Source organism: Equus przewalskii, chromosome 26 (assembly GCF_037783145.1).
Source record: "Equus przewalskii isolate Varuska chromosome 26, EquPr2, whole genome shotgun sequence".
NCBI classification, from domain to species: domain Eukaryota; kingdom Metazoa; phylum Chordata; class Mammalia; order Perissodactyla; family Equidae; genus Equus; species Equus przewalskii.
The window spans coordinates 38460056-38472073 of NC_091856.1; the positions used below are offsets into that span (position 1 = coordinate 38460056).

The 12018-nt window shown below is 60.2% G+C and overlaps 1 protein-coding gene across 6 annotated transcripts; it reads left to right on the top strand.

Annotated features, from left to right (window-relative positions):
* The first annotated feature begins 1681 nt into the window (after positions 1-1681).
* On the top strand, positions 1682-11759 carry LCN12 (lipocalin 12). 6 transcript variants are annotated; one of them, XM_070595205.1, is made up of 7 exons: positions 1682-2303; positions 2576-2693; positions 3117-3253; positions 4798-4949; positions 5034-5150; positions 5311-5864; positions 6117-11759. In XM_070595205.1, the coding sequence occupies exons 2-6, from the start codon at positions 2577-2579 to the stop codon at positions 5559-5561; spliced, it is 774 nt and encodes a 257-aa protein (XP_070451306.1). In that variant the 5' UTR covers positions 1682-2303; position 2576; the 3' UTR covers positions 5562-5864; positions 6117-11759. The 6 variants fall into 6 exon arrangements, with proteins under 6 accessions (XP_070451306.1, XP_070451308.1, XP_070451305.1 ...); XM_070595207.1 differs by lacking the exon at positions 1682-2303 and having other exon boundaries at positions 2374-2693; positions 4870-4949; XM_070595204.1 differs by lacking the exons at positions 1682-2303; positions 2576-2693 and adding an exon at positions 2703-2911.
* Positions 11760-12018: the final 259 nt, after the last annotated feature.

Genomic DNA, 12018 nt, shown 5'->3' on the forward strand with positions numbered 1-12018 from the left:
CTTGTACCTAGAGTAATTGACTATGCGATCGGGCGAGGGCTCCCCTGCAGGCCCTCCCCACCCAGCTTAGTTTGCTTTCTCTAACTCACTTCAAAACAGCGTCTGTGGGAAGAGCTCTTAGGGGCGGAGAGGAGAGTGGGAGGAGGAACGGGGATGGAGCACAGGTCAGGAGTTTTTGTTGAAAGGAGGAAAGAACTGGGGCAGCAGCTGGGGGTGGACAAGGTGAAAGGATGGAGATGGCCCGGGAGACAGGGAGGGAGGCAAGAGGGAGAGACGGGAGCAAGAGGACGGGTCCTGGAGAAAGGGGGAGGGAAGGGACACAGGGGACAAGGGGTGGAGGGGGCAGGGACAGTTCTCCAGGGTCCTGAGAAGGAAGGAGGGCCAGCTGGACTCCCATGAGTGTTGCCCGGGGGGGGTCCAGCCTGCATCCTGGCCCTTGACCGACATCCTACAGTCACCCGCTCACTGGCTTTGCCCCTGGAACCCTACCACCTTTCCAGGCTTGCTATGGGGGAGGCTGTCTGCTCTTTGCCTGTGTCCCTTCCAGAATGGAAGCTCCCTAGGGCAGGGCCTACGTCCCAGGGCCCAGGCGCCCGCCTGCTCTTGTCCAGGTTCCCGGGCTGGCCTCCCGCGTGTGGCCTGCGCTTCTACCCAGCGCCTACGCACACCTGCTGGGTCCTGATTGGTCAGATAATGTCACGTGCCTGCCCTCGACCAATCACGTCAAAAATGGGAGGAGCCTCTTCTGCAGCAACCTAGAGTGGGAGGGGGGAGGCTCCCCAAATCCACGGTTCAGTCCTGGACTCTCCTGAGGCGGCGCCAGAGTCCTTAAGAGCCACCAAAGGCTCCTGGAGCCGCGCCCACCTCTAGGGCGAGAGGAGTGCGCCTGGGGCACCCCTCAGGCCCGGGGCCCCACCTGGCCCCTGCTGCTGCGGGCCTTTTATGCCGCCCCTGTGCTGGCCAGGGAAGGCCGGGTGGCCCCGGGGCCCTGGCTGGGCGGGGGTCTTTGTGGAGGGGCTGCCGACCGCTGGCCCTGTATCTCCCCAGAGCGTCCTGTGGAAAAGGCAGCCCCGGGAACGGGCGTCACCTGGGGAGGCTGAGTGGCCCCCGGCTCCGCCAGGCCAGGCGCAGAGCGCGCTGGTTTCACATCTTCGGGCGGGGTTAGGACAGCGGGAAGGGTTGTGCCTGCACCGTGAGGGGTGGAGGCCAGGCATTCAGAGGGTCGGTGGAACTGCCGCCCCACTTCTGTTGGAGAGCGATGCTCCTTTGGGAAGTTTAGGGGGAAAACAATCAGGTTATTTGCAGCTTCTCTCATTGTGAGCCAGAGGCTCCTGAAACGGGCTGTCCTGACCAGCCGAGGACAGCAAACTCAAGGAGGAGGACTCTGCCCTGCGGCCCCACCCTGCAGACCCCTGTCTGTGTCCCCCCTTACCTCCCTCCACCCTGGGCCCTGCAGCTGATCCCGAGAGGCCTTGGCGACCATCCAGCTGGCAGTGGGAAACGCTCCTGGAGGAGGAAGGGCCCCAGTGGGGACCACACCCTTCCCTGAGGACAGTGGGGCCAGCCTGGGACAGAGCCCTGAAGCCCCTCAGCCTTGGGGGGCTGGAGCTCAGGACAGGCTGTGGAGGCCAAGGGCGGGTGGGGGAGGAGGTGGCCCAGGACAGGGAGTGCACAGGTCGGGCACACGTCCTTCCCGGCTGTCTAATGGAGCCCAGCACCCACACACTCAGCTGCCAGTGGGGAGGCTCCCTTCCTCCAGGGTCCCACGGGGACAGCAAGCCCAGAGCCTCCCTAGCCCTCCCCGGCTGCCCTCCCACCCCCAGGACCAGTGTGTGGGTGCCCCCATAGCCGAGCTTCCCCGCACCTCACCCTCCCTCTGGCAGCAGGTCCCTGCAGACCGTCCCTCAGCCGTCCTCATCCGGGTGACTTGCCCGGCCTCCCCATCGCCTCGCCTTGCTCTGACCAGCACTTGTGACTGCAGGGGCTCCAGCTCTAGTCTGGCCCCACACTTTGGTTTCTGGGGCGTGCAGAGCAGTGTGGGGGCTGGCAGGCCCAGCTCTGCACCGTGTTCCCGCATCCAGAACGCAGTGGCCCTGACCCCTCGGGACTAAGAAAGGTCACACTCCCTGCCTGGGACAGAGCGTTCTGTCCTCCACCTGGTGGCAGGAGTGTGGCTGGGGTAGGGCTGGGCAGCAGTGCCAGCATGGGGTGCTCGGAGGGGGGCCCAGGGGGTGCAGAGCTAGGGGTCTCAGGAATCAGAAGCAAGGCCCAGGAACCTCCCTGGGAGCTGAGGGACCCGGCAGGTACCCCCACCCCCTCCGCTTCCTGCCCTCCCCCATCCCAGGGCTGGGACCCAGGTGCCCCCACCTTTGGTGGGCAGGATCTGAGGAGGGCCTCATCCCTGGCCAGCCCACCCCCAAGCCCTCTGCACCCACCTCTCCTCCTGTCAGTTCTGAGGAGGAGGGCAAAGGGGGCACACCCCTGGGGAGGGGCGCCTGCCCACTGGAGCCCATAAAGAGATGAGTCTCTGAGGCAGCAGCGCCAATGGCCCTTTCCTTCCTCTGCATCCTGCCAGGATGAGGCCTTGGTGTGCCCTGTGTGTGGCACTCACCCTGCTGAGGGCCCTGGAGGCCCAGACCCCAAATCCCCAGGCAACCATCAGCTCAGTCGTGCAGAGCTTCCGAGAAGACCAGGTCTGGGGCTGGGAGGGAGGGGGAGGCAGCTGACCGGGGTCTAAGTGCAGGGAGAGAGCAGGGCCATGCTGCCAGCAGGCACCGCAGGGGGAGTCCGGCCCAGCCAGCCCTGCTCTCCAGCACCCCCATGGAGACCCCTGACCTCCAGCAGAAAAGACCCTGGACGGACCTTCCTGGGTCAGCCGTTCCCTTCTGCAACTTCTGTCAATTCTTATGAGGTGGGAACATCTCAGTCTCTCTGCACAGATGGGGAAACTGAGGCTTAGAGAGGCCGGCCACTGGCCAGGGTCACCCTGTCCCTGCCAGACCCAGGGCAGCCTCTGGCTCCTGCCAGTGTCGTTGGTGCAGGACCAGCTGGGAGCCACTGCCTGGTGAGGGGGTCCTGGGGCCATTCTGGGCTCTGCCCACCCCAGCTCCCTGCAGTTCCAGGGGGAGTGGTTTGTCCTTGGCCTGGCGGGCAGCGACCATAGGAAGGCAGATAGGTCCCTGCTGAACCCTTTCACTGCAACGTTTGAGCGAAATGAAAAAAGCCGCCTTGAAGTGTCATACGCCATGACCCGGTAAGTGAGGATCCTGGGTCTGTACCCCCAGAAACCCATGGCTCTATGGCTTAGGTCCACCATGAGTCCCCATGCCATGTTCTCCCAAGGCCCTCCTCCTAATGCAAAGTCCAGCACAGGCAGCCAATGACCTCACCTAGCTCTGAGGGCATACACAAAAAAGGGGAGGCATTTACTCAATCACAGACTTGGGAGAGCTCTAGGGCAGATGGATTTCAGGTACAGCTGGATCCAGGAGCTCAAACACTGTGATCATGGCCCCATCACTCTCCCCATCCCCCTTTTAGCTCTTTCTGCCCCAGACTTCTGTTCAGGCAGGTTCTTGCCTCACAGGGATGAGACAGTGGCCCAAGCTGACGTCCTTCTCAAGGTCCCAATTCCAGAAAAGAGGAGCATCCAGGCCAGCCTGGCAGTGACCTCTGATTGACTCTTCTTGAGTCATGTGCTCCTCCTGGGCCAATTGCTGCATCCAGGGTGACAGGCGCTCAGATTGGTCTGCCTGGATGAAGTAGCCACCCCCTCGGGGGGAGAAGTGGGGAACCCTGATGTACCGCCACCGTGAATCCCATGGAATGTGTCAGTCCTCTCTGGGGGACACTGATGCCATGGGGGTTCCTTTACCCTGCCACCCCTCCCGTGGCCCTGGCCTTCCTTGCCCACCTGCCTGGCTGTGTGGAAGGACAGGGCCCCAAGACCTCTTTGGTTCCAAGTAGCGTAAAATAGAAAACTTAAGTGGACCAGCAGTGGCTCCTAGAAGCCGAGAGGGGGATACAGTCCAGCCTCCAGCGGCTACACTCAGCCTCTTGCCCTCGCCCACCAGCGAGCACAGTCGCCCCCCAGCCCTGGAAGCCACCTGCACAGGCTGGGCCCCAGGGGGAGTCTTGGACTCCTGGGGTCATCGGACTTGCCAGGCTCCGGCTGGAGGTCAAATAATTGGGGGGCGGGGGGCAGAGAACCCAGTGCAAACGCGACTCCACTCTGAGGCCCCCACGCAACCTCACCCCTCCCCCACCTGCAGGCCAGACTGCATTTTGTCCTTCTCAAAGCAAGCGTGGTCGCCTGGAGAGGCCCTGCCTAGCTGGGCCTTCCCTGAGGCCTGAGGGCTTCCGGGGAGGGGTCCAAGCCCAGGACAGGGACCCTCCCTCTCGCTTCTCCCCGAAGAGTCTCAGCTCCTGCCTGGCTCAGCAAAGTCCAGGGCTGCTGGCTAGGGGTGCGGGCAGCGGTGCCCAGCCGGGGCCACCCAGCTCTCCCAGAGGGGACATCCCCATCACCGCATAGCCACTGCACTGTCCAGGCTGCGGAGGAGTGGTCACCGGGGAGACTGCGCCGAGGCTGAGAAGGGGTTGGCCACGCTGACAGGCAGGGCTCACACCTCGCTCCCCTGGGAGGGACCTGGGGCAGCCTGAAGGGGCACAGGGTGGAGACACCCTCCCTGGGGAGGGTGGCCAGGCCTCGAGCCTGCTGAGCTCTTCTCATGGCTCCCCATGAGGGTCCCTCCGAACCAAAGGCTGAATCCTCCTCGGGGGCTCCCCTTGGGGCCTCAGGAGGCCGGCAGCCCAGCCAGGTTCCAGAACCTTCCTCCTCTGCCCATCTCTGCCCATCCGCTCCCCGGCCAGGGGCCAGCGCTGTGTCACCTGGTCTTACGTGCTGATTCCAGCGACTCAACCTGGGAAATTCTCGGTGGACAACAGTGGGGGTGAGACAGTGGGAGATGGGGAGGCTGGCATGGAGGGGCCTGCTGGCGGCAGGGACCCTACACTGTGGCTGTGCCCCCCGCCAGTGCCCGGAGCAGACCCTGAGGAGGTGCTGGTGTACGACACCGACTATACCACCTTCGCCCTCATGCTCTCCAGACGCCAGTCGGGCAGCCGGGAGATCCTCAGGGTCAACCTGCTGTGTGAGCCCCTTGCCCTGTGGCCGCAGTGGGGCGGGTGGGCCGGAGGGAGGGGGGGACCAGGCCAGTGCTCCAGGGCCTGGGCCCATGGTGGGTGGGGACACCCAGCACTCACCACCCACTCCCAGCTGCTAAGGGCCACACTGTGTTGGTTGGTCCCCAGGCAGAACGTGGGCGATACAGACCCAGGTGCTGAGCAAGTTTGTCTGCTTGGTCAGAGCTCAGGGCCTCTCAGACAACAACATCGTCTTCCCAGACTTGACAGGTAACAAGTTCCTGGTGGGGCAGGGCCTGGACGGAGGGTGGGCATCTGCCTCTGGGCCTCAGAAGCCCTGTGGGAGCCCAGCGGGTGGGCACAGCCTGTGCTCGGGGTCCGCATGTGGAGTGCTGGTGGTGCCCAAGAGTTCAGCCTGAGCTTGAACTGAGGGGTCTCATGGCTCCTTGGTCTCTGCCCCAACTTGGGTCCCTCTGTCCTGGGCCACCTCCTCCCTTCATTCCTGGAGTGTTTCTCAGCATGCCCTGCAAGTGCACAACCACATGCGCACACACTCACAGGCGTGGGCACAGAACACGTGCAGACGTGAACACACAGACATGCAGGGCTCACACACACGCACATACCCACTTACATGTGTGCACAGGGAGAAGTGCACACTCACAAGCATATTCACACCTGCACTCACCTGCATGCTGCTGTGCCTGGAGCCCGGGTCTGCAGTGAGTCTGGGGGCCGGGGTGGGGGGGTGCTTCCTGCGGAGCCTGGGCGGGGGCGGGGCAGCGCCCTGGGGGTCACCTCCCTCAGCTGCTCACTGGCCTCTCCGACCTCAGCCTCTTCCCCTGGAGTGGCCGCGGGCCCCCTCTCTCCCTCCCTCTTGCCCCTTCTCCTCTCCCTTTCCTGAAGCTGCCGTCTGTCTCCCTTGCCTCCTCCTGGCTCTGCCCCCCGCGTCTCTCCTCCATCCTCCATCCCAGGCTCTGTCTTCCCCATCAGACCAGTCAGTCCTTCATGATACCTGTTGAAGGATGACGTGGCTCCTGCCCAACCTGGTCTGGCCTCACTGCCCAGCACTGCCCTTCTCCACTCTCAACATGAAATAAATGCACCGTATTGGGATATAGGCATATGAGCATCCATGATTTGGAGTGGGGGTGGCACAAATGGGGGGACCCATTGGCCTCATAGGGCCAGGACAGCCCTCTGAGCACACCTATGCCCATCCCCAGCCTGCCAGGCCTGCTGTCCCACTCTGGTCTCCCTGGGGGGCGTGTGTGAGCATTTGTGTGTGTGAATGTGTGTCTTCACAGTGCATTGTGGGTTGTGCAAGGTCATTCCCAGGACAAGGCCCCTCCATCCTCCTCCCTCCATCCCCAGCACCCAGCAGAGTGATTTCACAGACCCCCACCTCCCCACCCCCCCATCAGAGCCCCGGGGCTGCAATAGTGGGGTGAGCTGGGACCCCCCAAACATGAGGAGGCCCCAACACAGATGCCCCCAGCCTGGTGAGGGGGAGATGGGTGTTGGGGACAAGCAGCCCCAGTCCTGACCCCCATTGGGTGTAGGGACACTTCAGGAACAGAGAGCTATGACCCAGGACCCCAACCCCAGCCTGAGCACCCCAACCCCAGTTTGTACACCCCTGGAGGTGGTTGTCAGCACCCCGACAGCCACCCTACCTGCCCATGGGGCAGTGCACTTCACAGCCCTCTGGGTCTCCCGCATCGTGGCCCCCATGGAGCTCCAGGCAGGGGAGGACCAGGGCTCACATGGAACTGACCCCACTAGAGAGCAGAGAGCATCCAGAGAGACCCCTGCTCTGTGCTAACCCTCACCCTCCAGGAACACTCGAACCCTCAGGAAGTGGCCGGTGGGGGGGACTATTTAGAATCCCTCTGAATCGAGACCTTCCTGTCACCCCCTGGGTAATGGAACCTGGTCCCACACATGCTTCCAACTGGGCAGGTTGTAGCTGGGCAGGATCCAGGCAGATTCTGGAATGGGAGGCTGGGTCAGGGAGAGCAGACAGACCAGAAGCATTCCCTGATGACCCAACAAGATCAACCCCTTGATAGACCCAAGTGGCACCACCTATGGCACACAATGCAGTCACAATTTAACGTTCTGTTGTGTATCTGACTCTCCAACAGCACAAGCTCCATGAGGGCAGGCACAGGTCTGCTTTGTCCATCACTGTCCCAAACTCCAAGATGGCACCTGTCACAGAGGAGGCTGTGAACACCTATCTGCTGAATGATGGATGGGTGGATGGTTGTATGGATGGATGATGTGTGGATGGATGGATGGGTGGTGGGTGAATGGATAGGTGGATGCTTGGATGGATGGATGAATGGGATTGAATGGATGGATGGATGGATGGTGGGTAGATGGATGATGGAATGGATAGGTGGATGGGTGCATAGATGAATGGATGGAGGGTTGAATGGATGAATGGATGGGTGGATGGATAGCGGATGGTGGGTGAATGAATAGGTGGATGGATGATGGAATAGATGGATAAATGGTGGGTACATGGATGGGTGGATGGTTGAATGGATGGATGGATGAATGGATGCATGGATGGGTGGATGGATAGTAGATGGTTAGATGGATGGGTGGATGGGTAGCTGGATGGATGGGTGGTTGAATGGATGAGTGGGTGGATGGATGGTGGGTGGATGGATGGGTGGGTGGATGGATGGACAAGTGGGTGGATGGTTGAATGGCACTCTGTTTGCACCTTGTGTCCAGGTTGAGGAGGCTCAGGTTAAGGGCAATGAGTTTGGTTGTGCCTTGATTGAGCTGAAAGTGTATGGGGACATCCTGTACAATGTGTAATGTTGTGACAAGAACGTGGGCCTAGGGTGGGAAATCCTGGGCCGAGGTCTCGCATGTTTCTGGAGCAACCTTGGGGAGGTAGGAGTGAGGATGGCTATGTCTTTTAACGTAAGGAGCTTGTGGTTGGGTGGTCCTTCCTGAATGAGCCAAGGATTTCAATGGGCTGAGCCGGCTACCAGATGTCCATGCACCAGGGTCCCCAAGGCAGCAGTCTTGCTCTCCTGCCTCACTCCCCTGCATTGGCCCACACCCTGCTGACCCATGGTGTTCTCCATGGCAGGGCTCACCCTGCAAAGCCAGGTGAGCCCTCACCAGCCCAGGGCCTGGGCCATGCAGGGGACAGCAGCTGGGTGGGGTTCAGGCACAGGGTCCAGGCAGAGAAGGGAGGAAGGGCCCCACCCTGCAGCAACAATGTGGGGGGACTTCTCAGGCCACATTCTCCCCCATAATCCTGCACGGTCCTGCGAGGGAGGGCCTCTTCAGTTCTTCGGCACAGATGGGGAAACCGAGGTTCAGGAATGCTGGCTGGCCGCTTGGAAGACTCATCTGGTCTTCCACCTCCAGCCCTCCCCCAGTGGTGGGTCTGTGGTTCACTCTCAGCCTGGCAGGGAACCACCATCTTGCCTGTAAGCTATGACCATATGCAGGTGGGAGCTGCCTCCTTCCAGGCACTTGGCTACACCCTCAGGCAGTAGCCAGCTCCCTGGACACAGGCACAAGCAGAGAAGGACACCTGGATCACAGGACTGCTTGCCTTTCCCAGTTCTCATAACTGCAGGGCACCGGGCAGGGGGCCTCCAGGCCTGGCTGAATCCAGGCCTTGCTGCCCTCTGTCGGCTCCGCCAGTCCTGACTGCAGAGAGCTGTGCATTCCCGTGGACTCGCCTGGCTCCCCCAAACAGGTTGCGGGGACATCTGTCTCCCGGCCGCTCTCAGTCCTGGACAGAGGCCTCGTCCCTCTGTAGTAGTCAGGCAGCCCCTCCACACAGCCCTTTCCGCTTGGGTGGTGTGGCTCTCTGGTCATGAGCCCCGGGGCCTGCCCTGCCCGCTGCAGCCCCTGGCTTAACCCCTCTCCCTGGCTCACCTCCGAGGGTGCTGTCTCTTCCTGCCTGAACAGCCCTCCCTATCCACCCACTCAGGGAAGGGGCTGTGAGGGAACAGTGTGGCACTGAGACCAGGCAGGACCAGGACTGTTTGCCCAGCGTGAGAGCCCAGCCAGAGGTCCAGAGCAAGACACGGAGCCAGGGAGGGCGGCCCTGCCTGCTGCCCACTGCCCGCCTGCTGGGGGCCTCCTGCTGGCCTTGCTCCCGCCTGAGCACGGCCCGGCCCTTAGGGCCCCGCTGGCGGCCAGAGGGAGTCTCTTTCCCGTGGCCTGAGTGGAGCCTCTCATCTGGGCTGCCCCTTCCCCCAGGGCAGGGTCAGCGGAAGGGGCGGGAGCAGGTGGGCTGTCTGTGACCCTGGGCTGGCCTTCATCCCCCGGTGCCTGCCCGGGTGGTGGGAGGGGGCCCTTCCCTGAATCTATCCCATGGAGCAGGCGCTCCACCTATGCCCCCCTGTAGGCCAAGAGCCAGCCAAGGATGGCCGGGGGGCGGGTGGGGCACAGATGCTCAGGCCCCGAGGGGACAGAGCCAGGGCCAGGTAGGGAGGGACGGGCAAGGCTGAAGCCAAAGGAGCTGATCCTGGCCTTCGGCTGCCTGGTTTGTCACCGTGGGAGGACAGCAGATGGCTCATTTAAAAGTCTGAAGTGCAATTTGTGACTCTGAGCTGCTCAAGTGTGTGGGCCCCCTGTGGACCCCCACTCCGGACCCCCCTAGTGGCCTCAGTCCCTGTGGTGTCCTCAGCAGGGGGATAGGGAGGAGGGTCCCCACCTCTCAGTCACAGGCAGGACTTGGAGCCCTGGGGGATGCCCCCAGCCACCCCTGCCTCCTACCCAGCCCTGTCCTCTGAGGGCGGGGGCCCCTGCCGTTCCCAGGGAGGGGGTGTGATGTGGGGGGCCCCTGGCCCAGCAGGCCCAGCAGGCCCAGGTGGCCTGACTCAGGCGAAAGTCAAGACAGAGCCCTGGGGTCGATACGGCCGCCCCTGTGGGCTGAGTGTCGCCACAGCTGCCTCGCTCGCTGGCTGCCCGGGACACCCCCTGGGCCCATCCTGTCTGCAGCCTCTCTGAGCCTGGGGAGAGCGGATGTGCTGCTGGCTGGACGTCCCTCCCCTGCTCTTGGTGGCATGGCCACCAACCTGTCCCAGGTCATGCAAATCGGTCACCAGCCTGTCCCTAGGACGTGCGACTCTCTCTTCAAGACCTTGCTTCGTTCATTAACTTTTCTACTGTTCTTTTAGAAGTTAACCTGGAGGTTATGAGGTCATCCTTGACTTATTAACGTCAAAGATAAATTACCATGTTTACTGTCTTCTGGGCAATTATTTACCACACTTTAGGTCCATTTATTCCTCTGAGATTTTGTTCTGTTTTTGTCCTCACGTATTTTAATTCTACGTACGTCTTTCCCCCTAAGAGACCCCGTGGGGTGACCGACCACGGCCGCCGGGGGCGCCTCCCGGCTAAGGCTCTCTGCCCCACCCTCCCTCCGGTGGGGCCTCCACGCGCGCCATTTGCCTTCTGGCTGAAGACGTCCTTTAGGATTTTTTTCAGTTGTAAATCTGTTGCTGATGAATTCCTTTGGATTTTATTTGTCTGAAAAAGCCCTTATTTAGTCTTCATTTCTAAAGCGTGAACCCTACTGAAGTATTTTGACACACGCTAAATGGACACAATTTAATCACACACTTTGATGAGTTCTGACAAATGTGGACACCTGTGTAAACACAGCCTTAATCGAGATACAGAACGTTCCGCCCCCCAGACAGCTCCTTGGTGCCCATTTGCAACTAGTCCCCACTGCTCCCCAGGCCCCGTGGCCACGGGTCTCATTCCTGTCCCTCTGGAAGAGTGTGGCCTGATTTGGAATCACACGGTATGTAGACTTGTGTGTCACACAGGCCCAGGGCCACTCCACCCCAGGTTGCTCTGAGGCCAAAGGACGGCTACGTCCACCTCTCGACCGAAGCCACCCCACTGCGGGGAGAGCCTCCGGCCGGGAGTGGGTCATGAGGGTAAAGACACGTCCGGGCTGCAGCAGGGTCTCGGCTTCCCGCCCACACATTTGGCAGAGTGGCCCCCTCTCTGAGGGAACAGAGAGAAAGTGTCACCACGAGATGCTCCCTAAAGAAAACCCTAAAGGACGTGCTTTAGGGAGAAGGCGTGACCCCAGCGGCTGGGCCTGAGGCACAGTGGGAACGAGGAGCAGAGAAAGCAGTAAACAGGTGGCCAATCGAAAATCAGCGTGGGCTGTGGAAAACCATAATAATAAGGTTTAGGGGGTTAAACGGATAGAATTCTAGAACACGACGATAACCGTGACATATGGAAGGAGGGCAAGGCGTCAGTTTGACTTTGTTGAGTTAAAGCTGTTCATTCTAATGTTGACCATAACGACTAAAAGAATATATATATATATATACTCATTTATATACACACATCCGTATATAGGTATACACACATATATACATATAACCAAATAGATACACATACACACACGTATATATCCCACATTAGTAGAAAGGAAACGATGAAAAATAATCCAAAAGAAATGTCGGGGCAGCCCAGGGGCACAGCAGTTAAGTGCACACATTCTGATTTGGTGGCCCGGGGTTTGCTGGTTCGGATCCCGGGTGTGGACACGGCACCACTTGGCAAGCTATGCTGTGGCAGGCATCCCACATATAAAATAGAGGAAGATGGGCACAGATGTTAGCTCAGGGCTGTCTTCCTCAAAAAAAAAAAGGAAAAGAAAAAGAAATGTCAAGAAGGTGAGAACAGGTGGGAAAAATAGAAAGCACAAAATAAGATGGTGCATTTAAACCCCAATATGTTAGTTATTACATTAAACAAAATTAACTAAATGCACCTCTTAAAATAAAAAGCTGATCAGACAGTATTTTTAAAAAATCTATGATGTGCTGTTTTATAAAAGAAACATTTAAGACA